This window comes from Corythoichthys intestinalis, chromosome 2 (assembly GCF_030265065.1).
Source record: "Corythoichthys intestinalis isolate RoL2023-P3 chromosome 2, ASM3026506v1, whole genome shotgun sequence".
Lineage (NCBI taxonomy): Eukaryota > Metazoa > Chordata > Actinopteri > Syngnathiformes > Syngnathidae > Corythoichthys > Corythoichthys intestinalis.
The window spans coordinates 65,228,200-65,254,996 of NC_080396.1; the positions used below are offsets into that span (position 1 = coordinate 65,228,200).

Here is a 26,797-nt window from a genome sequence, read left to right on the forward strand (position 1 = left end):
CGGTGAGTCTTGGCAAACGATCTCTCGCCGCTCGTCATCAAAGCTTCCCATACAACTCGGATGGCCAATTTAATTTCTTCGAGCATTTTCCATGATGCAGGTATGCCAATTCTACTCATGCACAAAGGCGGATGCAAAACGCACAAAGTTAAACTACCGGTAATAGTGCAAACTAGCGTCTTCCTCCACACGTATATTCCACGTGTCTCACTCCCACATTCCATGCTCGATCGCCCCTGGCGGCCGTCAGAAAAATACACAAATTGGCCGCATCATTGCACACGCTGCAGGACCTAAAATGAGGGGAAAAAGTAGCGGCTTGAAGTCAAGAAATTACGGTATATGGGATTGTTCTTAATGATGTGTGGACGCTAGTTGATACATGCTAATCGTTTGTGTGGATTTTTATTGCTGTATCAGCCGCTAGCTATAAACACAAATTTGAATAGCTCTCATTGAAGATGAAATTTATTTAATTTCATTTTTATTTTTGTTTCATTCTGCAAGTGTTGATGTCATGAGCTGCTGAATAATGTCAGCAAACCACACGAATGTCTGACATCGTCATTTTGGTGCTTTACTCGCTGTCTAGGACTTAGCACCAATACAATTTACAATACAATACAATGCTGAATAATACATATTTTTTTGGATAGTTATCTCGAGATTTGGGGGTATCTAGGGATACCTAAAGACTTAATTCTGATTTACGTGGGAATTTGGGTTACGTCGCCAGCGTAAGTCATTCGTAACCCGGGGACTACCTGTAAATAAAAAAAATACGAGAGGAAGAAAGCTCAGTCTTGTTTTTTATTAAGACTGAGGGTTATTACACTGTTGTATTTTAATGTTGGTTCAACGCAGAACACTCAGAGAGGTAAAAAAGAACCCTAGAGTGTCTGCTAAAGACTTACAGAAATCAATGGCACAGTCCAATATCTCTGTGCACACATCAACTATATGTAAAACTATGTCCAAGAATGGTGTTCATAGGAGGACTCCATGGAGGAAGCCACTCTAAAGAAAACATTCTTGCTCGTTTAATGTTCGCAAAAAGGCATTTGGACACTCCACAGACGTCTTGGCAAAATATGTTGTGGACTGATGAAACCAAAGTTGATTTTTTGGGGGAGTAACACACAACATCACGTGTGAAGGAAAAAATGGAACAGCTCACCAACATCAACACCTCATCCCCACCATGAAGCATGGTAGAGGGGGCATCATGATTTGGGGCTGTTTTGCTGCCTCAGAGCCTGGACAACTTGGAAGAATGAATTCAAAAGTTTATCAGGATGTTTTGCAGGAAAACCTGAGGTCATCTGTCAGACAGTTGAAGCTAAAAAAAAGGATGGATGCTGCAACAAGACAATGATCCAAAACAGAAGTAAATTAACTTCAGAATGGTTTCAGAAGAACAAAATACACGTTCTGGAGTGGCGAAGTCCAAGTCCAGACTTGAACCCCATTGAGATGCTGTGGCATGACCTAAAGACAGCGATTCATGCTAGACATCCCAGCAATTTGACTGAACTACAGCAGTTTTGTTGAGAAGAATGGTTCAAGATTAGTCCTGATCGATGTGGCAGACTTATGTGCAGCTACAGGAAGTGTCTGGTTGAAGTTATTGCTGCCAAAGGGTGGGGGGCACAAAATATTAAATGTGATGGTTCACTTATATTTTTTCCCCCTTCTGACATTGTTTGCATACTATCCTCATTAAAATATGAAAACCTATAAATTTTTGGGTGGTTTTAGTTAAAGCACTGTTTTTACATCTGTGAGAAGATCAGATCACATTTGATGGTGATTTTATGCAGAAATGTAAATGAATGTAAATGAATTCCAGGTTTCAGATACCTTTTCATACCACTTGCTTTTGTGGAACATGGTGTTAAAGTCTTGAGTACCACTATTGTAAAGCAGCTACCCTAAGTTCAGTACTTACCGCGCTTTCATTCTCAGGAGGGAAATCTAAATCACCTTTTCAAACACACTCAGTTTCAAGCTCAAATACAAACATTTGGCTTCTAATTATCAGTGGTTTCTCAGGATCGTGGGCAACTGGTTTGAACGTCTGTCTTGTTCAGAGGTCATGCGTTCAGTCCGATGAGTGTGGACTTTGCATGTGATTGAATCCTGGGCAATCACCAAGCTTAAAACTGAGTTCAATTCAGTTGAACCCGTTCAATGTTTAAACAAACTTAACTGGTTGCGCCCTTAATAAATACAGTGATTGAGAAGTAAGGTAAGAGCTTAAAGCAGGGCAAGGCGTTGCCAATACCCGTTCTGCTGGGAGTAGTCGATGTTTTCGGCTATGTTTACATTCAGACACTTACAATGACTGCATCTGTCATGAATGGAGTTCAGGAGCATGTCGTGATTCAACAGATTTTGAAATCCACTCTGGAAAAAAATACATTCAAAAAGCCTGAGCAAGAACAATCTTTTCATTTGCGCACACAAATGAAGACAACTATGAATAAACTATGAAACACACTCAAGCAGTGAAACTATCCGTGCCAGGATTAGTGATCAGGCAGCACAGACTAGGATGTCAAAATATCCACACTTACAGGTGTTCCAAATAATACTGGGTGTTCCAAATAATACTGGGTCGTTCACCTCACATTCCTGATTTGCGTATGCTCTACACTGCCTAATCACATCTCTTTTTGACGCCCCTGCCCCTCTCCTCAGTCCATAGAATTCATCATGATAGTGACGGGGAAACATGGAGCGCGGGACCAATTAATAGGGGGTCTGCGTTCTTGGCGTGGCCGTAAAAGCTTAACAAGTGATATCACAGACAAAGGGCTTTTTCGTTGAAAATTCTTGTGAATAAATACTTACATCCCTGAATTCTTTATAGATATGGATGCAAAACAGTCTCGATTCTTGGTTAAAAGCAAAAAAAAAAAAAAAAAGTGCAGTTAGCATTTATTTTACGCAAATATGTCAAAGTATAATGCTAGTCTGTTAGTCAATGTGGCAGTCGCCTTATGTAAACAGAGCTTCTCCGGTGACAATTCTTGTGAATAAATGCTTAAATCCCTGAATTCTTTATAGATATGGACTTAAAACAGTCTCGATTTATGGTTGAAAGCAAAAAAAAAAATGTGCAGTTAGCATTTATTTTACGTAAATATCAAAGTAAGATGCTAGTCTGTTCGTCAATGTGGCGGCAGCCTTACAACAAAGAGCTTTTCAAGTTGAAAATTAATATGAATAAATGCTTAAATCCCCGAATTCCTCATAGATATGAACGTAAAACAGTCTCGATTCTTCGTTAAAAGAGCAAAAAAAAACAGGCAGTTAGCATTTATTTTACGTAAATATGTCGAAGAATGATGCTAGAATGTTAGACAATGTGGTGGCAGCCTTACAAAAAAAGAGCTTTTTACATTGAACATTCTTGTGAAAAACTTTCTTGTGAAAAAACTAAAAATATTATACCTTGAATCCTCAAACAAATCACTCCTGAGACAATCCTTCCGGTACAGCTTTTGTACATTTTCAACCTAAATCCGGCGTTGGATCGCTGCATGTGTCACTGCGACTGACTGCAAATAACTGAAGCGGATTGTGGGATGGCCCCCTACTTGAAGGCGTGGCTTAGTCAAGCTGGAATCTGACCCGTCAGTATCATTATGAATTCTATGCTGTCATCGGGCCGCCCACATGATGTCCACCGGAAATACAATTAGCTAAGGACAGCACCACTCTATTCATGGTTAGTGTCGCCATTTAACGTATTTCTTGTTATTTGTTCTTCTCTTGTCTCTCTCTCCTATCCATTTTCCTCTCTGTCCCGCCTTATCCCCTTCCTCTCACTGCTGTGCCCTAATAAACGAAACACAATGAATAATCACAATGGGAGTATATCATACTCCAATGTGATACATTCAAACTGTTCAGACCAATTAATAGGACACTCAGATTCCCATTCTCTGTGTCAAGCAGCTGAACAGGACAGCAGGACAGGCTAAAAAATGTTATGCTCATGGCTAATGCTAAAAAAGACAACAGTAAATACTGTTCTTGTAGCCCACTAATGTGGGACTTTCGACAATTTAATAATAAAAAAACATATCAAGCTCAAAATATGTGTTCACAGATTCTTAATGTGCAAAATGTATTAAAACAAATATGTACAAATCCAGTTTACACAGCTGCAGGTTTGACACTAATCAGACAATAAATCTCAATATTAAGATCCAATACAAACAAACACACGTTTTTTCCTACACATTGTGCGTTACGTGACTATTTACAAAAGTACTCATTAGTTTGGTCCTAAACATATCATCTTACACTTTGCATGCAGATTAAGACTGAAATAGAACACTCCTGTTGCATTCATCGTAAATTAGCAATATTTAAACAAACAAAGAAAATTGTTGCAATCACATGAGGACAAGAGAGGTCAAGCAGAGGGAATGTTTGTTGCCGTTCCACATACTCAAACAGTATTTGTGTCACTCAAACAAACAGTACAAGCTGGAAAGACGTTTCCATTTGAATGAATTCCTACAAAGGTTTCTCCTGAAATTACAGTTTTAACTAGAAAATGATGATGGAAAATATAGCTTTTTAAAATTTATTTCATTTGTAGTAGCTTCATCTTGTTTCCTGAAAGAAGCAACCAACAATTAGCTGAGGTAAGCTGTTTCTTATTGAATAATAACAAAATGAAAGAAGACTCACCCAGTCCTTTAAGAAACTTGTTCACTCCACTTGGTTCTGGGTCAGGAGTACAGTCCAAATATTCAGCCACTCTAATTTCAAACAACCCTATACAGGAGAAAACATGTACATCAACATCAATGAGACAAATACGCTATTGTAGTTCAGTGCAAATCTGGATTTTTTTTTTTTTTTTTTTGTAATGAAACAAGCATTTTTGAATATTATCAATCCTAGACTCTACCATCAGTTGACAAGACAGCTCCCACAGACTTTGCACGACGCCTTCCCATCGGGGGCCGACCAAGGCAGAACATTGAGTTGGCTTTCACTGTGAAAAACTCAAAACGCAAGCTGCGTTCTAACGGTGGATTTAGGTGGGAACAGGACAAAGGTTTTACTGCATACAAGCAGGCAAGAGTGTCTCAAAAGTGATGTGGTTGAGGATTCAAGGTAATTATTATATTAAATAGCACCATGCATGCACTATGAAACGTTGACAGAAAAAGAAAAAAAATCAATGGATAAAATTGGTGTAACTTTGACTTGAAATATTTACGTAGAACGAACGATAACAGCCCGTTTTTTGCTTTTAGCCAAGAATCCAGACTGTTCTATGTTCATATCTATAGAAATTGCACGATTTAAGCATTTACCGTATTTTTCGGACTACAAGTCGCGCCTGAGTATAAGTCGCTCCCGCCATAAAATGCCCAACGAAGAGGAAAAAAAACATATATAAGTCGCACTGGAGTATTAGTCGCATTTTTGGGGGGAATTTACTCGATAAAATCCAACACATACAACAGATGTCATCTTGAAAAGCAATTTAAAATAAAAATACAATAGAGAGCAACATGCTGAATAAGTGTACAGTATGATAATGTTACATGATGCATGAACAACAAAATGCGAACGTGGCCGGTATGTTAATGTACCATAGCTATTAAGAGTTATTCAGATAACTATAGCATAAAGAATATGCTAACAAGTTTACCAAACAATCAAATGATATAATAATGTGTTAATAATTTCACAAATAAGTCACTTCAGAGTATAAGTCGCACCCCCAGCCAAACTATGAAAAAAAAACTGACTTGTAGTCCGAAAAATACGGTATTTACTAGAATTTTCATCTTAGAAAGCTCTATGTTTGGTGACAGCCGCCATGTCAGATTACACAATACTGTCACTTTGGCATGAAATATTTACGTAAAATGAAGGATAGCAGCCTGTTTTTTGCTTTTAACCAAAAATCTATACTGTTTTACATTCATATCAATAGAAATTGCGCAATTTAAGCATTTAATGACTAGAATTTTCATCTTAAAAAGCTCTTTGTTTTGTGACGGCCGCCATGTTGGATTTTGTTAAAAAAAAAAAATCTATTTCTAGCAAAAACTTATATGTTAAATATTGCTATTGATCCTGAAAATATAGGTGATTATCTCTGCATTTGGTGATTTTTTGTGCAATTAGCATAAAATCTGAGAATTTCATAGCCATTTTAAGTTTTGTTATACTTACATTAAAATTAATCAGGATTTTATTATGGAACGACTTTGCATTTTTAGATGCTGCTGCTTATGGAGACTCAAATATGCCTAAGGGATGTACCTGTTTCTCTTTTAGGTCGCTAGTGGCTTTGGTTTTGGAAAAAAAAATTGAATTTTAAGTTTTTTAAAATAGACCCCCCCCCCCCCCCCCCCCACACGGATCGGCTCCGTGCCCCGTGTCCCGTCAACTGATAGTGACGTCTATGTATCAATTTCATTCCGTGGCAAATATCAATATATTGTAATTAACGGTCTAATATCATGTGGATAAAACGTGTTGCCATGAAATTAAATGTTACGGGCAAGGCTATGGCATGACTGAATGACGCTCATTTGCTCAACTTGACAAAGGTGCTTGACACAAAAATATCACTAGGTGGCGGCAAAGCATTATTTTGCTTTTTGACATTGCTTTGAGTGCACATATTACTGTGTTCCCCCCCCCACAAAAATACACACACAGGCAAAAGCACAAATACCAACTAATTGAGGGTTCACTATCTGAGGTGGGAATAAGTTTCATATGAGTGCAGTCCATCAAACAGATAATTCTAAAGGCCATGTTTTTCTTTGGGTCAAAAACAGGAAACAGTAAATTTACATGAAATGCAACATTCAATGAATAGGAGCAAAGGTAAGTTCGGTATAATTGTTACATGTTCTGCCCCTTTACATTTGCAATTTCAATTTCTAAATAAATAAATAAACACCGATTCGCCTGTCGATCTCCCGCTCCCTCCTACCCTTACTCGTGAACAAGACCCTAAGACACTTAAACTCCTCCAATTGGGGCAGGATCTCCTCTCCGACCCGGAGAGAGCACGCCACCCTTTTCCAACTGAGGACCATGGTCTCGGATCTGGAGGTGCGGATCTTCATCCCAATTACTTCACACGCGGCTCCGAACCGCTCCAGTGAGAGTTGGAGGTCACAGGTCAGGTGATGAAACCAACAGAAACATTATTTTCAGTAATTGTATTGTATTTTTGTATTCTGTAAATTTCATTTGTATTTCCACTTTATATTTGGAGTGATCATTTGCGAAAATGTCATTGCTGAGGGGACTCCGAAAGCACCTAAGTTGTGAAAAAAAAAGTTTACCTCAGAGTTTATGCTTGCACTAAGGGCTGTCAACAGACTTGCAGCGGCCCGGGGACAAGAGACCATTATAGGCTACCCTAACCCCACCCCTGCCACCGGCTTGTCACGACAACATACGCAGTACTTTTAACCCTTTGCAAGCAATGACAGTGTAAATTTTCAAATTATTTAAATCAAAATGGACAGTTCAATTTAACAGACCGTAATGTTATGTGACAGAATATAAACATCTCCATCTATTGTCCCATGTAGGCTACAATACAATACAAATGAGGGTGCTATGCCTGCCTGCTAAGCAACAAAACAGTATAACTAAACATCCTGTGCCTGCCCCCTCCACATCCCTGGGGTTATCAAGCCCTCAAACAGTGATGCGCCTAGATTTTTTTGAGAGCAAAGACATTTACATCATCAGTGAAATCCAGTTTTTGAGCAAGCTCACGCGTAATGGGGAGCATGGCTAGGTTGTTAAGCCTGCCCTGTGATATGGTGGAGCGTAGGTAGTTTTTTATTATTTTCATTTTACTGAAGGCTCGCTCTCCTCCAGCCACAGTCACTGGCAAATAAGGCGTTATATCGCTGCCTCTATTCTGAGCTAGCAATAATAGATTTTGAGCACAGAAAACACCCCTCCTGCTCTCGCTCAATTTCTGCACACCTGTGCTGTCTCTATTCTGAGCGACCAAAAATGGATTTTGAGCACACCTCCCGCTCTCGCTAAATTTCTCGACTCCTGTGCTCTTCAGTTTTTTTTCTCCGCGCGCTCACTTGAGCACACGCTACCAACGTGTCACAAAGCCAACCAATCAGAAAGCTAGCGGAAGCACACTGGCTGACTGTTTGCCTTCCACTAGCGGAAGTACACTGTTTGGCTATTTGCCCTCCGCTGGCGCGCGCTCGATGTGTTTACCTTCACATCCCCTGTGCGCACAAAGTAGTAGCTCGTGTGCATGAACAATTCGAGCGTGCGCACGAGCTAATTTTTTTTTCTTTCATTTATGTCATGTCTGGGGTTACGTATTTTAGAAATACTGACCTTTCAAAATTACTCTTAGTATACGATGCAACTGTTTTTTTCCTTTACTAGAAGCTTAACATTACCTCTTCCTCCCCCCTTGCGCAGCTCTTTGTCCTGAATGAAACCGGCAAACATCTGCGATTCCATGAACAGCTGCAGGAACTGCCGGACACCGCGCGACGGGTGAGACTTGCGGAAATTATCGCGCTGAAGCTCCCTGCTCCCATTGGATGACTCCATGTGGAGAGGGTAGTGGCCCACCAGCTCCACGAAGAAGTGCACAAAGGCCTCCGACACCAGGGAGCAGAGGTCTACCGTCTGGTCTGCACAGGAAACGAAATTAACATACAAGTTATTTTTTTTCTATTCAGAAAGATGTTTGTTAGTTTGTTTGTTAACAGAAGATTGAGAGGAGTCTCTTACAAAGTACATACAGTGCAGTAGCTCCAAAAGTGCGACTGTGACTCAAGTCAAAGATTAACGCCATTGTATGGCACAAACCTTCAGTCGTGTCCCCATCCTGCTTGAGAATATCTTCCCGCTCATCCAGAATCTGTTGTAATGCTGCTTGCAGCTTACTAGGCAGGATGCAGTCCTCATCTCCGAGCTGCACGACAATCAGGAATATCAATTTGCTGGTGCAATGTTGGATTCAAGGTATGGCATTAGCTTTATTTTTTCACAATTCAGGTAATCAGTAGCGATGAACCGAAAGCAAAATCCTTGACCAAAACCGAATATTGGAAACCCTGGTCAAAAAAAAAAAAACTGCCTAAAAATACAAATGTCGACAGTGCTGGCCAAAAGTATTGGCACCCCTGCAATTCTGTCAGATGATGCTCAATTTCTCCCAGAAAATGATTGCAATTGCAAATGCTTTGGTAGCAGTGTTGTTAATCTTACTTTAAAAGAGTAATTAATTACAGTTACAAATTATTTCTCCCAAAAAGTAATTGAGTTAGTAACTCAGTTACCTGAATGTAAGAGTAATTAGTTACTTGGCAAAGTAATTGGTGATATTTTCATGTTTTTTTTTCTCCCCCCCAAAAAAAGACAAAAAACAAAAACTGGTCACACAATGTGAAATTTAAAGGGTTTTGGGACAATTGGCTCTAGCCCAATTCTTTACCCTAAACTTAACTAGACACAGAGGTATTGCGGGTATTGCGATAACTAGATAGTAAAGTTTGCTATGTGTGGAAGTCATTTAATGTTGTGAATCAACTGTTAAAGTTGTTAAAATTGTTAAAATTGCTCCCGTTATTGCATTACTTCCCTTCTGTCTACTTTCGACATGTGTAAGTTTTAAAACTTTCATAATTTAAAGATAGATTTAAGTCAAGATTTTGCCGACTTTTTATAACGTCATCACAAGAGGACTAAGGTTCTTCACACTTTTTGGTGGTAAACGTTCGGCCTTTTAACTGAAAACTAAAAATGCGATTTTAGCTATATTTGGCGCCGAATTTTTGGTCACATCTCTAGTAATATCTTTTAATTTTTAACAATTTTAATTTTTAACAATGCAGGTAATCGCATTCTATGCATTCAAAAGCATGCATGCATTCAAATTAACCCCATCAAGCTCAAAATACACACCTGAGTGACAAACTCATCTGCACACAAATCCACGATAAGTACCTGCAAAGACGGAAAGAGAAGACATTGAACATCTTTCACATACGTATGCAGGGAAAATTTTGACTCACCTCCTCTATAGGTAGTTCAAGCACTTGGGGCAAAGAAGGAGCAAGCACCCCGATCAGGAACGGCGTGGGGGAGCAGCTGATGTCCAACATGCTGGTAGGCAATACGGGCACAAAGGTGTGCTGCCATGTGAAAGGGTACAACAGCGCCAGCACTGCGTGACCGCAACGGGACAGCATACTGGTGGATACAACAAAACAACAAAGATGACAAACTTTGAAGCAAGATAAGTACTGAACAAGTGTGATTTAGTGAAGGACAGAGGCGTGTGCGTTTGTTAGGCTACTGGGGGCAAAGGATTCACCTGAGTTTTTCAGCCACAAAGATTACCCTCCTCTCAAGAAGTAGGGAAGCAAACACCTGCAGGAGATTCCCCACACTGAGACATTGGAGAAGCGTGTCAAAATCCACGTGTTCTAATCTGGAGTCGACAGGACGGCACAAAGTCAGAACCTGCAACGAGAATGATGTCCTGTTTATCTTAGAGGAGTTCCCAAAAAATCGATTATTACATGCATCGCGATTCGACACGTGACGATTCGATTACGATTCATAAAGGTTAAAAAACGATGATTTCCACTCATAACTTTATGAGAGCCGCTCGTTGCCGAATGAAATTCAAGACACGTCTGCCGCTCGGACACCGTTAACGGACGCTTGCACAACGTTATGATGGATGCTCCCTGTTACTGTTACTAAAGATTTACTCCTTTTTAAAAGACTGGAAATTAAATTTGTGTATGAGACAGAAGCGTGACCCGGCGGTCGCGCTTTTGTGCGCAAGTTATTTATTAGAGAGAGAGGGGAAGAGAGATAGTTCGTTGCTCCTTGTCTTTCCTACCGTCCAGCAGTAGTTTTATTGCCTGGTATACCAGACTCACCGCTGTTCCGGCGATTGAGTCTGGCGACCATCTGGCGGATAAAATTCTGAGGGCGGAGCAAGCCACAGCAAACAGAGAGCAGAGTGGACCAATCAGCGACGGGCAGACGTGATGTTGTTAAAGCGAAAATTAGCGTGAGCGGAGAATGGAGAAGTTTATTCAACATGGCTAGCGCGAGCCATGTTGACTGTTGTCAATGACTTGTTTTGATGTGTTTTTGCTAATTTAAAACTTGTTTTACCGCGGATTGGAACATATTCTCGGCTCTCCCGTTCGCCATCTGTGTCGTTGTAGAGACGACTTTCGGCACGCAAGAATGACGTTACTCGTTAAGAACACGTCACGCAAATACACGAATTTGATTGGACTGTTGATTTTGTATCTTGCTCGAGAGGCCGTTAATGGGCTGGGTCCCAGACTATTTCTCACAGTGTTTGAAAAATACAGTGAGAATAGTCTGGCTGTGCCAGGCAAGTAGTTTTAAGGCATAAATGTCCTGAGTGTGTTGTTAAGACCTGTGTGCGTCTATAAGAGGTGAGTACACGAACCCTCTTGTACTGTTTAGCCTTTATTGTTGTTGTTTTTGAGATGTTAATAGTTAGTGCCGAGCGCTAAGCTAATTAGCTAATTCGCTAACGGGTATTTCATATGCAGAACGTGTAAAACCATGATTAAGTACAGCGGTAACACTACAAACATGCGAAATAGTACAGAAATCTGTTGTTGCGGGAGAGAGAGGGAGAGAAGTGCGCGCACTGTAATGACTGTGTGTGTGGCGGTGCCAAGAGCAGTTGTGATTTCCAACTGTAACACTGTGAAAACAAAGTATATTGGTTAAAAGAAGTCTTAATTCTAAAGACACTTTGTTTGTGTCCAGAAAATGTGGAATTTATTCCACCAGGGTAAATTTTATTGTACTGTTGAGAGAAATAAGAACTCCCTTTAAAATGGTTAATGTTTTTGCACGTTCTTGTAAAAAATAAATAAATAAAAAGGCAGCTTAAGGGCAGCTTTTTGTTGTATGGGCATGTTTCCATCTTTCCTGTTGAATCATGAATTTTAAATAAATAATGGACATACAGTGGTACCTCTACATAGGAAGTTAATCCGTTCCAGGACCTTGTTTGTAAGTCGAAATGGTCGTATGTCGAGCAGGATTTTCCAATAGGAATACATTATAATTCCATTAATTCGTTCCACAGCTCAAAAACCTACATTAAATCCCTAATAAATACTGCTGGTACTATTACAAATTGCAATTACACATAGCAAAACAAATAAATTATAAATAAAAATCGGAGTAATATAATAAAAATAATAAAAATAATTCCTGTATTAATGTAATGAATCGGGTTATAATGTGGCGGACGTTTTATGTGCTACCTGAACGCACCGCGGGGCTGACGTGCCAGAGAGTTTCACTTTGACTTTTAATGTTTTCTTGAGAACACCATCAATTGCAGCACACAGTAGGTGTTTTGTCTTGAATAAGTTGTGAAATAAATGATAAAAACGTGGCGAATCTGGCAATTTATATGGAGATGTTACCACAATAAGAATTGTCAGCTTAATTTATAAAGACTGGCGAACGATGGTCGGAGGAGGACTGTGGAGATTTATTGTTTAGCCATTTCACGGATGCCCAGCCCACGCTCATATTTTTCTATAATTTGCATTTTCATTTAGAAGGTAAGCGTCAACTTTTTCCTTGTTTCACCACCTGTACCAACCTTTTTTTGAAACCTGTGTCGATTTGTCACACAAGAAAATCCGCCGTGCATTCGTCTGCGGTGCTGCCATGTCGTCGTATTTCGAGTTTTTCGTCGGATGTAGATACAAATGGCGAGTCAAATTTTACGTCGGATGTCGAAAAGATCGTGTGTCGAAGCAATCATATGTCGAGGTACCACTGTAAATTTGTTTGGCTACTTTATTAACCAGTACTGAACGATGCATCGATTATCGTGATAATCGTGATAATCGTGATCATCATCAATACCGCAATCCTCATTCAAAAATCGAATCGTAGCACCCTGAATCGTAATCGAATCAAATCGTGGGGTGCCTAAGATGGCACACCCCCTAGTTATTGTACAGTATCATTATAACAACAGTTCATTTAGATAGGTTTGTGCTGAGAGAAAAATAGTACCATTGTAAAAGAAATTATATATATATATATATATATATGTATATATATCAAGGGCGTAGGTTTGGTGTCAACATTGGTAGGGACGATATAATAGCATAAAATGCATGTAAATTTTTTGCTGGGGACGGGAAATTAATAGGACCAAACAAATTAACTGGGGTCAGGGCTACATTTCTCACGAATAGGAACCTAATAATTGATATGTCAAATGATCAATGCAAAACAAAAAAAATCTGTATTGATTTATACTAACTATCACGTGTATCCCATCTTGTGACCCCCCTGTATGATTCAAAACTGCTGAAGAAACATTTTGAAAACTTCCAGAATAAATGACCAGATTTTATTAGCAAATATAAATTGCAATATTTGAACATAAATTATATTAGCATGCCCCATAACTACAAACTTGTAAATAATCTCTTAACTATCCAGTAATGCAAAATATAAAGATTTGTCTTAAGACCACTCAACATTATCTGTCGTAATAAAGAAATTAAATATAACTGAAAAAACTTAGGGTATAAAAAAAATGGAGCCTTCGTTCAGGTAAAACACTACTGCTTTTGTCCACAAGTACAGCCAAACTCAACAAAATAAGAAAACTTTTTACCTCGATTATGATTAATGTATGATTATCTGAAGAAGAAAAAATGTCTGCGTAGGCTGCAAATAAAAATCTTCTCTTAATAAATATAGTAGAAAATAAATAAATTTTAAATAAATCCAAGTCATCAGCCAATCAAATGTGTTTTTTTTTTGGGGGGGGGGTTGACCGGCTTATTCAGCAAGTGAAAAAGGGTAAATGTAAGTCTGAACATAATGAAAATGTGTCATTTAATAATGGTAGGGTCAATTATATCCTTACAACATATACAGTAGGAAGACAATCTAAACGACCTATCGGGTGACACAAAATGAATGTGCCAAAATCATAACACAACATGTCAAAAATGAAAAACATTACACAACTCTAGCTTGGACGTATGTGATGAACATCATTTCAAGTTTTATTCCATGTTTTATAAGTGCTCAAACTACTACTACTACTACTACTACTACAAACTACTACTTACAAGTACTCAGTGTGGCAAAATAAATGAAGATATTACTACCAAAGCATTTGTTATTGCAATCATTTTCTGGGAGAAATTGAGCATTATCTGACAGAACTGCAGGAGTGCCAATACTTTTGGCCAGCAGTGTACGTAATAATAAATGTATGTCATGTCATGTGTTTGCCATAGGATGGCAGTAAATACACATTTTAGAGAGAGACATAGAGCAAAAATAATAAATTAATGTGTAAAACTTGAAATGATGTTCGACACTGGTGTCCAAGCTAGAGTTTTGTAATGTTTTTCATTTTTGACATGTTGTGTTATGACTTGGCACATTCATTTTGAATCACCCTATAATTCAAATAAGGTTGCTGAAAAGTTGGTGGGGACAATTTGAGTATCCTGAAAAGTTGGTCGTGTTATGTTCCTACCGTCTCTATGCAAACCTACACCCTTGATATATATTCATATATATATGACGGAAAACACAGACATGGCTGAAAAAGCAGTTCCTGCTCTTGCACCCCTCTTTAAAATAAAGTGCTGTATTTTAAGCCAAAAGAACTGTTGTGTTTGATAGAACAACATGTCTATATGCTGCTATAGCAGATTCATGGGCGCATTAAGCCCCCAAACTTTTGTCTCAACCCAGCCATAAAAAGAAGGTAAGTAATTATATCTATTATTCAAAAATGTCTGTCATTTTTAGCTTAGAATCATTCATTGGTGTCTAATATTTCGTTTGAAAAAATTATTCACTCACATATTTTAAACTTTTAAACAAATTGCATCACAATGAAAAAAATGGTGTCTGTAAATAAGTCATGGGTATCGACCTCATAACTATCGCTTAATTGTTTTTTTTTTGTTTGTTACTGTCGCATATTCCCTGATGTTAGATGGTAAATAATCGATCCAAACAAAGAAAAATTGAAAAACAACGTTTAAAAGGGTAAATATATGAAAAAGAAAATCTTGACCACTGCTTGATGTCTGCGATTACGGCACCGCGACCCTTGATATATTACCATGTTTCACCCCAAAAAAAAAAAAAAATTGTCAAACGTTTAAAATTTTTATTCGAGTTAATTACAGCTTAAAAATTAATTAATCGTAATTAATCGCAATTAATCGCAATTCAAACCATCTATAAAATAGGCCATATTTTTCTGTAAAAATTATTGTTGGAATGGAAAGATAAGAACAAAGATGGATATATACATTCAACATACGCTACATAGGGACTGTATTTGTTTATTATAACAATAAATCAACAAGATGGCATTAACATTATTAACATTCTGTTAAAGCGATCCATGGATAGAAAGACCTGTAGTTCTTAAAAGATAAATGTTAGTACAAGTTATAGAAATTCTATATTAAAACCCCTCTTAATGTTTTCGTTTAAATAAAATTTGTAAAAATTTCAATCAAAAAATGAACTAGTAGCCCGCCATTGTTGATGTCAATAATTACTTACACAATGCTCATGGGTGCTTAAGCCTATAAAATCAGTCACACCCAAGCGCCAGCAGAGGGCGGCAAAACTCCATAAAACACAACATGTGGGCATTTCACTGTACTGGCATTTAAATCTGTCTGAGCGGGGCATGTGCGTTAATTGCGTCAAATATTTTAACGTGATTAATTTTAAAAATTAATTACCGTCCGTTAACGCGATAATTTTGACAGCCCTAAATATATATATATATCATAAGCAGTTACTCACAATGTTAATCATTACTTGAGTATTCTTTTCACCAAATACCTTTTTCTACTTGTACTTGAGTACATTGTTTTGATGACTACTTTTACTTTTACTTGAGTAAAATTGTTGACTATTCTACCCACCTCTCATTTTTAGTTATTTCACCTTTTTTTGCTAAGTACATAATTCCACACATATTCATTCATAGTTTTATTACCTTCAGTGAGAATTTACAATGCAATTAGTCATGAAAATTAAAAAAAAAAAATGCACGAATGAGAAGGTGTGTTCATTATTTTGGCCTGTACTGTATATATAAATGGAACTTTGTGTGTGTTCCTCTGGACTCCGAAACGGCTGGGCGGCTTTTGACAGGGAAAAGAAAAACACTGCTGTACTTATTATAATTTATATTATAGTATACAGTATATTATATGTATTGATACTATTATTATATGTTATATTTATATATATTTCTAGGCGTGCATTTCATCTCTGTAAGCCTCAATTTAGTGCGAAAAATTAATTCACTCCAAGAAATAGCATAGAAAATCCCTGATTGTGGAGGCGACAGCACCGTTTTTTGGGCAAAAGATGAGTCTCTTGCGATTACAATGTCGCAGTTGCCTTTTAAACTTTACGTTTTCATGTACAAATTAATTGTGCTATGACGATATGTTGTGGCTTTGAGTACTCCCCATCAAGACGCTGGATATGGAAAAAAAAAACTATAATTTTCTGGAAAGTCATTCGATCCCGATTAATCCCGATACGACACTTGAGGACTGTTATTACGATATTTGCATATCACTTTAGAAAAAAACATATCAAAATGGACGTAAAAGCATAGGCGTTGTTTGACTTTAGTAGGGGCGGGGGCAAAAATGAAACAGAAATCTGAAATATCCATCTTGCCTCCTCAGGTGTAAGTTTGGCTAAGCAAAGGACCATCTCTAAGGTGCTAGTCACATGGTCCGTTCAAAAAATAATTTTGACCAATTATGAAATATTTTGTAGGATTCTTTTCCATTTAATACATTGTGGTTGTTTGTTTTATTGCTTTCCAAATATTTTAGATATTTTATAACTAGGTCTTCATTTAAAAATTTTATATATGGCGGAAAACACAGACAAGGCTGAAAAAGCAGTTTCTCCGCGTAAGCATAAAAGTACATTATATCAATTTATTCCTGAAGCTTCATCCAGCACTCAAGTAAAAATGTTTTTATGTTTGAACAACATAAAATTATGGCTTTCAATATACAGTAACATTCTCTATTTAAGTGCAAATTTGCTTTAGTTCAAACCTGCTTAAACCCAGGATTCTAAATACTCCATGCCTCCGTTTTTTCAGTAAAAGACAAAAAGAGCCCAAATTTCAGACTTTAAAAAATCAATAATCAAATAATCAATTTATGTAATTAATTTCATTTTAATTGTTTTGGAAGAATCTTGCTGAATCAAACAAAATCCATACACGTGCTCTAATTTACACACATGATGTTAAATGCACACACTTTTCATGTATTAGCTCTCCCATAAGGTGAAACCTACGGAAGCCGGAGGTAATGTACTTGGTTGTCTGTGTTCAAGATTACTTATAATACCTTTATTCGTTCTTCAGTTAACTTACAGGATGTTACATGATGTAACATGAAACGGAAGGCCACAGATGTCAGAAAAGGAATTTATCGATAAATAGACTAATCTGTTGTAAAGTTAACTCAGATTTGCAAGGTATGTGGTACAACGACAAGGGAAACGATTGGCCATGCTACCAAATATGGCAATGCTTTCAATTTGGCTCCTTAGGCATGGTTCTGCTCTCATAGTGCTCATTTAGTTTTTGTTATTTGGATTATTATCATGATGAACATTATCTTAAAGTCTCACCTCCCCCCATATTCTAAATGTTTTTCGCCTTGGATGAAGCTTATTTTTTGGTAAGTGTATTTATCTAAAACTACATAATGAGCATTTGTCTGGGTTTTCTGATCTCAACCATACAATCTCTTCCCATGTGATTGGGTAGTAAAAGTTTAAATGCAGTCTTACATAGACAGCCTCAGACATGGAAGATCGGTTAAGGGGAACAAACGTGCTCAATACCCATTTGTACTGTGGCTTACTGTACCTCATTCCCAGCACCAGGCAGGAAACTCTTGACCGTGACTGTGCGACCTGGAGCCGGGAAAGGCGCTTCCATCACACTACGCATAAAAGGGTAAACCAATGCTGGGGCAATCTCTCGGCGCCGCTCCACCTCCTCCAAAATCTGTGCAGCAAGGAGGCAGACAAATTGACACAAAGGGTTGATGTTAGGGATGTCCCGATTCAATCACGTGATCGGAAATCAGGCCGATCACGCCATTTTTCAGAGGATAGGAATCGGGTGAAAAGGATCAGGTTTTTAATTTAAAAAAAATATTTTTTTATTTTTCTGCTTCATGCTCGTATAGCCTCTCACCCTCCTTCCTGCCAACCTGTCATCTACAGTATATGTGTGTTTATGGGGAAAAGTTATATGAACGAAATTAGTTCATACTCTAAGTCCTGCTGTATGGAAGCTAACCTATACTTATAGCTTGTAGCTCAAGTGAAGTGTTGTGTCTACCAGCGTGTATTGTGCAGTTGTGTTGAATGCATGCATGTTTCTTTGTTACAGTTTCACACACGCGAACAATTTATTTCATATAAAAAGAGGAAAAGGCCAAGCCTTGTGGTTTATTGGAGGACATACAATGTTAGCTGGCTTTCGGGCAGTGCACAAGGAAACACAGTGCTTTGGGCAGTACATTTACAGTGGTGCAAATACCAGTAAGTATTTAGTCAACCACTAATTGTGCAAGTTCTCCCACTTGAAAATATTAGAGAGGCCTGTAATTGTCAACATGGGTAAACCTAAACCATGAAAGACAGAATGTGGAAGAAAAAAAACTGAAAATCACATTGTTTGATTTTTAAAGAATTTATTTGCAAATCATGGTGGAAAATAAGTATTTTGTCAATACTAAAAGTTCATCTTAATACGGTGTTATGTACCCTTTGTTGGAAATAACGGAGACCAAATATTTTCTGTAACTCTTTACAAGCTTTTCACACACTGTTACTGGTATTTTGGCCCATTCCTTCATGCAGATCTCCTCTAGCGCAGTGATGTTTTGGGGCTGTTGTTGGGCAACACAGACTTTCAACTCCCTCCACAGATTTTCTATGGGGTTGAGATCTGCAGACTGGCTAAGCCACTCCAGGACCTTGAAATGCTTCTTACGAAGCCACTCCTTTGTTGCCCTGGCTGCGTGTTTGGGATCATTGTCATGCTGAAAGACCCAGCCACGTCTCATCTTCAAAGCCCTTGGTGATGGAAGGAGATTTTCACTCAAAATCTCTCGATACATGGGGATGGCGATGGCGGGGATGGCGTGGCTCAGTGGTGGAGTAGTTGTCCCCCAACCTGAGGCTGTGGGTTCGATTCTCCACCCTGATGAACTCGCCTAAGTATCCTTGAGCAAGATACTGAACCCCACATTGCTCCTGGTGCTGTGTCACCAGTAGGTAGATGGCAATGTAGTGTAAAGCGCTTTGAGTACCTTGATAGGTAGAAAAGCGCTATACAAGTATAACACCATTTATCATACATGGCCCATTCATTCTTTCCTTTACACAGATCAGTCATCCTGGTCCCTTTGCAGAAAAACAGCCCCAAAGCATGATGTTTCCACCCCCATGCATCGCAGTGGGTATGGTGTTTTTCGGATGCAATTCAGTATCCTTTCTCCTCCAAACACGAGAACATGCGTTTCTACCAAAAAGTTCTATTTTGGTTTCATCTGACCATAACACATTCTCCCAGCACTCTTCTGGATCATCCAAATGCTCTCTAGCGAACCGCAGACAGGCCTGGACGTGTACTTTCTTCAGCAGGGGGACACGTCTGGCAGTGCAGGATTTGAGTCCCTGGTGGTGCATTGTGTTACTGGTAGTAGCCTTTGTTACTGTGGTCCCAGCTCTCTGTAGGTCATTCACTAGGTCCCCCCGTGTGGTTCTGGGATTTTTGCTCACCATTCTTGTTATCATTTTGACGCCACGGGGTGAGATCTTGCATGGAGCCCCAGATCGAGGGAGATTATCAGTGGTCTTGTATGTCTTCCATTTTCTAATAATTGCTCCCACAGTTGATTTCTTTACACCATGCGTTTTAGCTATTGCAGATTTAGTCTTCCCAGCCTGGTGCAGGTCCACAATTTTGTCTCTGGTGTCCTTCGACAGCTCTTCGGTCTTGGCCATAGTGGAGTTTGGAGTGTGACTGACTGAGGTTGTGGACAGGTGTCTTTTATACCGATAATGAGTTAAAACAGGTGCCATTAATACAGGTAACGAGTGGAGCCTCGTTAGACCTCGTTAGAGGAAGTTAGACCTCTTTGACAGCCAGAAATTTTGCTTGTTTGTAGGTGGCCAAATACTTATTTTCCACTCTAATTTGGAAATAAATTCTTTAAAAATCAAACAATGTGATTTTCTGTTTTTTTTTTTTTTTCTCCACATTCCGTCTCTCCTGGTTGAGGTTTACCCACAATTACAGGCCTCTCTAATCTTTTCAAGTAGGAGAACTTGCACAATTGGTGGTTGACTAAATACTTATTTGCCCCACTGTGTATATATATTTTTTATATTTTAAGACCTAAAAGTAACAAAATAACCCAGAAATACAATGGCCAAAAGAAAAAAAAAAATTCAGTTTTATCCTACGCAACACTCTCAGAAAAGAGGAGAAGGAAGTACTGTAAACAGTAGAGAACTGGAACATGTTTGGAACTTTCGTTCAAATAAATAAGAAATTAAATAAAATTTTCAGGCATCGGATCGGGACTCTGTATTTGGATTCTCAAAATCAGGTGACTCGCACTCCCTAGAATTTAATTAGTTTATCACTAGTCCAATCCATTTGAACTGGATTGGACATCTGTCGCTGTCAACGGCAGCCATTGAGTTAAAAACATTGTATCTACCACTGTGTCTTCTGAATGAAACATGCTTAATGCTGCAGTGTGTGCTTGCTTTACCTTGGCAAACAGGTTGAAACAGCCCAGCTTGCTGACAACACAATGAACCTCAGGGAGCCTTTTGCCCTTTCCGCTGGGCTTTAAGAAGACAAAAGTTTCATATGTCAGACACACCCCTTGACATCAATGCTCAATTGTCAACAGCTCAGCAAACATACTATGTATAACCACACGAGTCTCAACACCATTCAAAGGTGGGTTTAGAAGCATTTATAGCCAGAAGCAACACAGAAAATAGCTTTGTCAGTGCAGTTAACAAGATTCCTTTTTATGACAGAAGCAGCAATCAGCAAATGTAAAACAACAAATCTTCGCCAGTGCACAAAAGGCCAAAACCGCACAACACAACAGTAAGGCCACATAATTTCAACCCATAAAGTGTGTGTGGGGACGAAAGTGTTTTGACGGCTCAGACTGAGACAAAAGACAGGGGAAATTCTTCTCACTTTCAATCATGTGGTCTGCGATTCACATGCACTGGGCCCGGAGAGTTGAGTAACAGTATGGCTGGCTGCCATGTCATCACAAAAACATCACGCCAAAGTGACTCACCAGGATCTTACGGCAGTAACAGAACCAGCGGCTCCCATCTTCCCCGGTCAGGACAAAGGAGAAGGTCTCACTGGGAAAACACGCAAAATCACAATTGTCAGGCATTTTTTTATTTATTTGATGGGGACGGTGCACATTTGTGCACATTTATTTAGACACATCTAAAAAACGTAAATATGCCGGATTATGATTGGTTGGCAACCAGTTCAGGGTGTACCCTCCCTACTGCCCGTAGTTAGTTGGGATAGGCTCCAGCACCTCCGTGACCCTCGTGAGGAAAAGCGGCATGGAAAATGAATGAATGAATGCCGGATTATAGCAAAAATGCGAATTTACATTCACAGTCCCTAGGCAGGTAACTAAACAATAGACAATAGAAGACATACTGTAATAGAGAACAAGAGGTTACAATAAAACACAGTACAGTACAATCAGTTACTACGAAGTAAAAGTTAGTAGTTACAGGACTGGTTTACTTTCAACCATTGCTTGAGGTGAGTTTTAAAGGTTTGAAATGAAGGACACTCCCTGATGACGAGTGGTGGCCTGTTCCTTTCTTCTATTCTTTTAATGTGGCTCTTAAAAGACATTGTGGAATCCAGTGTCACTCCAAGGTACTTCAGAGACAATTTTTTAGTTCCTGTCCTCCCCAAAATACACCTGAATGTTTGATGTCCAAAGGTCACTTTGTGAACATCATACAGTTTTAGTTGTATTTAGTAATAGACAGTGTTGTGCATGAACAAGTTGAATGATCGTTCATGGAAACGTTCATATTTTGGGCGAACATGAACTGAACACATCGTATTTTTGTCTCATAAACATTATTGTGAATGCGCTCATTCTAGTGGTTGTGAGCGGCGCTCATAACCTTGTTCATTGTCAAGTACTGGTGTTGTGCAGGAAAGGACATAAGCGACTACTGCTGTATATGTGATGTCAGCTCTTTTTTTATGCACCGTAACTCTCGCGCACATCTCACTAGAGATTATATAACAGAACAGTGATTTCCCCCATCCCCCAAGTCTCATCCCATTGGCTGTGTGAACCCAGGTTGATTATGGGACACGTAATCCGTATTACAAATTAATGAGATCAAAAGCTGACAGCTTTTGCTCCCGAAGCTTTTATGGCGGTGAATAACCACTCTTTTACATTCAGTTGGACTTAATTTAGCATCTTTTGATAATATTTAAACAACCTGCATCATGAACATACTTCTGCAACATGAATAAAGTGCAAATAAATGCCAAACGGCACGGGGAAGACGCGGTGAGAGAGGACTTTCCTTCGTGTGCCTCCATGACCAAACTTAAGTACATATATACATACAACCCTATTTATAGAAAGTTTTTGTTTTTTGGTGTTTACTTTGGAATGGCTACCTTCGTGGTCGTTCATAACGTTACGTGCATGTGCAGAAATGCAAAGTTCCAATTTCTGATGGGGTACAAATCTGACAGAACACTAGCCTATTACCAACATTTAAGTGAGTTTTACGAACAGGTCAGTACCGACACAGATTTGAAATTGAATATGAAGACGAATCTGACAGAGTTTATGTGTTTACGTGGATAAAATAATTGCTGTCAGTGGTTTTAATATCGACTCTGTCAATAGTAGCTTGCAGTAATTATTGGGGAGAAGAAAGAATTACAAAAGTTAAAAAAAAAAAAATGAATAAACAATAAAATAACTACTAAAATTCATTTTTCTAACCCTGAACTGTAGTTCAAAATTTTGAATTATGAACTATGAACTGAAGAGTTGATTTCAAAGTTTATGAACTGCAATTTGAACTACTTAATGTAGAAAATGACCTTTCCCAACACTGGTAGCAGGCAAGATTTGTAAAACCATTCATTTATAGGAACCATCGCTAATATGAGAGCAGAGGCTGCGTCTTGAATATTTTTTGCACTAGTGATGATGACAGCACTATCAGCGTATATTTGAAATTCAATATTTACACTCCAATTTCGCAAGTCATTGATATACATAGAAAATAACAGTGGGCCAATTACTGACCCGTGAGGCCAACAGAGACAACTAGAAATATTGTATATTATATATTTGACACTGTTAATGGAGACACACAGTTTCCTGAATTCTAAATACAGTATGATTTTATCCACTGAATTGCATCCAAGTAAAAATAATTTCATGATTTACGGTGTCTAATACTTTTCTCAGATCTTGAAATACTGCACCAACGCGAGGTTTGGTGTCCAACATGCGTTTGATCTTTTCAAATCTAATCGAACAGTTTGCAAACTCTGTGGAATGATTTTCACAGAAACCAAATTACATTGGATGCAAAAGAGAGTGGTCTTTATTTAAATGTTCATTCATAATTTTTTCTACCCATCTCTCAGCAACTTTAATGGGAACCATGGATAGAAAGACATGTGGCTCTTAAAAGATAAAGTTAGTACGAGTTATAATGATTTGATATTAAAATCCCTCTTAATGTTTTCGTTTAAATAAAATTTGTAAAAATTTCAGCAAAAAAAATTAACTAGCAGCTCGCCATTGTTGTAGACGTCGCAGGGCGGTGACGTCACATGGTCACGCTGACCGTACTTCCACAGTGTCACTCTTTAACTTTGTAAGGTATTGATTTAAATACGCCACAAGGTGTCAATGGCGAGTTTTACGTTAATTAGAGATCAAGCCAATGAGTGCGTTTTGTCCCTTGTCTGAACCGTAGTTTTCTTTTTATTCCCCAGTACAGGTCCATTGTGCCTAATCTTCAATTGTATGTTGTGAAGCTAAGACACTTGATAATGGCTCCCAGCATCATACTGTAGTATGTATATTGTGACTAAATATTGCCATCCAGTGTATTTGTTGAGCTAAACGAGTTGCTAAAATGTTCAAATTGAGTTTGACCAAAGTCTAAGTCTTATGTGTATTTTGCATATCTATTTTGATTGTGAATTTGTGAATGCCAGCTCTCTTTGCATTGTTGTTTAACTGTGTAAGAATAGGGCCTCATTAATACAGATTGAAGCACTTTTCTTTTTGTGAATATTATTTTTTTGAGAGCTATGAAAATTATTTTTGTCTTATTTTCACTACATAATACTTATGTTCAATTGTATGTCGTGAAGGAGGAGTTGCCCAAGTTTATGCCAATAAACGGCACGGTCTGAGCTAGGAATCTGAACGCCTGTGTGCTTTCTCTGCTTCTTAGATCTCAATGTGCAAAATAAGGTATCATTATAATCTGTTGGGCATAAAATAATACGAATAGCCAGCAATCACACTAAGTTTAATACATTTATTTGTTTTCCGTGTCGCTTATTCACCGGAAAGCAAGCTTCGGGAGCAATATCTGATAAAGTTGATATATCTGAGAACACCAGCAGGATGATCAACGATATGAACATCTGCTTTTACATGACAAAAATAAGGTAATGCAGTAGTCTCTCAGTTACGGAGCCCCTTAGATGTCTCGGTAGAGGCAAACTGCATCAACGTTTTCGTGTGCTGTGATGCACGGGCTATCAGCAAAAATAATCAAACTGGTGTTTCACTGTATACCCTAATCATATGGAAAGCACACGACAACTCTGGATGCTATCTCCATAATAATATTGGAATAAGTTTGATCACACAATAGTTTACCGTGAAGATCTGCAAACAGTTTTTGACATCATGCTAACTATCTCCCTAATAATATTGGAATAAGCTGGATCACACAATAGTTTACCGTGAAGATCTGCAAACAGTTTTTGACATCAAACACTCTCCTGCTCTCGTCACTAGAGCAGGAGAGTGCTGTCACTAGCGAATTTGACACATGAACGCTACACATCTCATCCCGTCTTTCCTGCTCATTTTGCTTTTGCTGTCCTTCTCATTAATGTTCCAATCGGGTTAAAATTGGAAGGGCAGAACGGATGACATGTTTATGTAGTTAAAGAGTGACACTGTAGAAGTCCGGCAGCGTACATATCACCGCCTTGCAACGTCAACAACAATAACGACCTAGTAGTTAAGATAATTTTACTAATTTTATTAAAATGAAAACATTAAGAGCGGTTTTAATACCAAATTATTAAAACTCGTACTAACATTTATCTTTTAAGAACTACATCTTTCTATCCGTGGTACCCTTTAAAAACCAGAGGGAAGATACTGATTGGCCGATAGTCCGCTATACTTAAAAACTGTTACCCGATTTAAAGATCGTGGTGACGGCAGCCATGCCAGGTATGGCTTTTATATAAACTGAAGAGGATTGGGATTCAGTTGTTCATAATAAAATCAAGAAAGAACGTTATCAAAGTTAACATTAAAGACATGTCAAGATTCATTATGGCAGACCTTGGCGTGTGTCCAGAAGGCTTCCAGTCGCGTATGTCGGGGAAACAAAATTTGGGGATGACTCTCAGTTGATCTTCAGCTTCCTTAGAGAGTCTGGATGACTTTTCAAACTGAAACAAATTAATTTGTGTTTCATTATCCAGGAGCAATCCTTAAGGTGTACTGTAAACCCCATACAAACTAAGTGACTCCCAACCAAACAACATTTAGTCTTTTAACAACAACAATAAAATAGTTTGACAACTAGAATGAATCATCAGTAGATATCAGCAGTTACAAACCATTTTGGGGAACTGCTGCGTTATTTCAGGGGAGTAGGTGTTTGCTGGGGAGCCTTTCCTCAAAGACACTACCACAAACATTTGGAAAAGCTGCTGCTGCTGCTGTGCCTGGATCAGGTCTTTCTCCAGAGTGCGGTAGCCTGCCTTGCGCTTCAGAAGTAACGGTTTGTGAACGGATCTCTTTAAACCTGCACACAATCACAAAGTCAGATTCCTGAAAATTATATACAGGGTGTCCCAAATAATGTATACACCCTTTTGCAGCTAATAACTTGACATGTTTACACTTGAACTGGGTTTTCATACTTCCAGTAGCATTTGAGAATACATTTTCTTTCTTTAAAGTTTAATCTGGCTGCTGCCATCATGGATTTAATGGGTTTAATCTACAAAAAATCCATAGACAATTTTGTTACCAACTGCTAAAGAGTGTATACATTTTTGGGACGCCCTGTATATAATAGTTTTGAATATTGTTGTTTTTGTCAACAATGACACCTGCGCCTCTCCTTGACTCTCCTCACTGTAGTTTAGGATGTTTTTCAAGCTAGGTTGCGCTCCATCTCGCTTGTTTGGAAACACATGGTAAGAATTGTTTTCTTATCTTGGCAAGAGACAATATGCAATGTTGCTTTAGCCTTTTAAGGTCTGTGTCGAGTGATCATCACGCACTAAATGTAACCCAACGCGTTAGCATTA

The 26,797-nt window shown here is 38.5% G+C and overlaps 1 protein-coding gene across 1 annotated transcript in view; it reads right to left on the reverse strand.

Moving 5' to 3' along the window:
- Nucleotides 1-1,578: 1,578 nt before the first annotated feature.
- Nucleotides 1,579-26,797, reverse strand: part of dennd2c (DENN/MADD domain containing 2C) — a 54,959-nt gene continuing 29,740 nt past the window's right edge. Inside the window, exons 8-19 of the mRNA XM_057824756.1 lie at nucleotides 26,099-26,286; nucleotides 25,818-25,927; nucleotides 21,486-21,555; nucleotides 20,934-21,011; nucleotides 18,005-18,145; nucleotides 10,373-10,521; nucleotides 10,071-10,248; nucleotides 9,961-10,002; nucleotides 8,863-8,968; nucleotides 8,445-8,684; nucleotides 4,708-4,794; nucleotides 1,579-4,632 (exon numbers count right to left, since the gene is read on the reverse strand). Of these exons, the coding sequence (XP_057680739.1) occupies nucleotides 4,601-4,632; nucleotides 4,708-4,794; nucleotides 8,445-8,684; nucleotides 8,863-8,968; nucleotides 9,961-10,002; nucleotides 10,071-10,248; nucleotides 10,373-10,521; nucleotides 18,005-18,145; nucleotides 20,934-21,011; nucleotides 21,486-21,555; nucleotides 25,818-25,927; nucleotides 26,099-26,286 (1,421 nt within the window). The 3' untranslated portion in view covers nucleotides 1,579-4,600. The remainder of the gene's footprint in view (nucleotides 4,633-4,707; nucleotides 4,795-8,444; nucleotides 8,685-8,862; nucleotides 8,969-9,960; nucleotides 10,003-10,070; nucleotides 10,249-10,372; nucleotides 10,522-18,004; nucleotides 18,146-20,933; nucleotides 21,012-21,485; nucleotides 21,556-25,817; nucleotides 25,928-26,098; nucleotides 26,287-26,797) is intronic.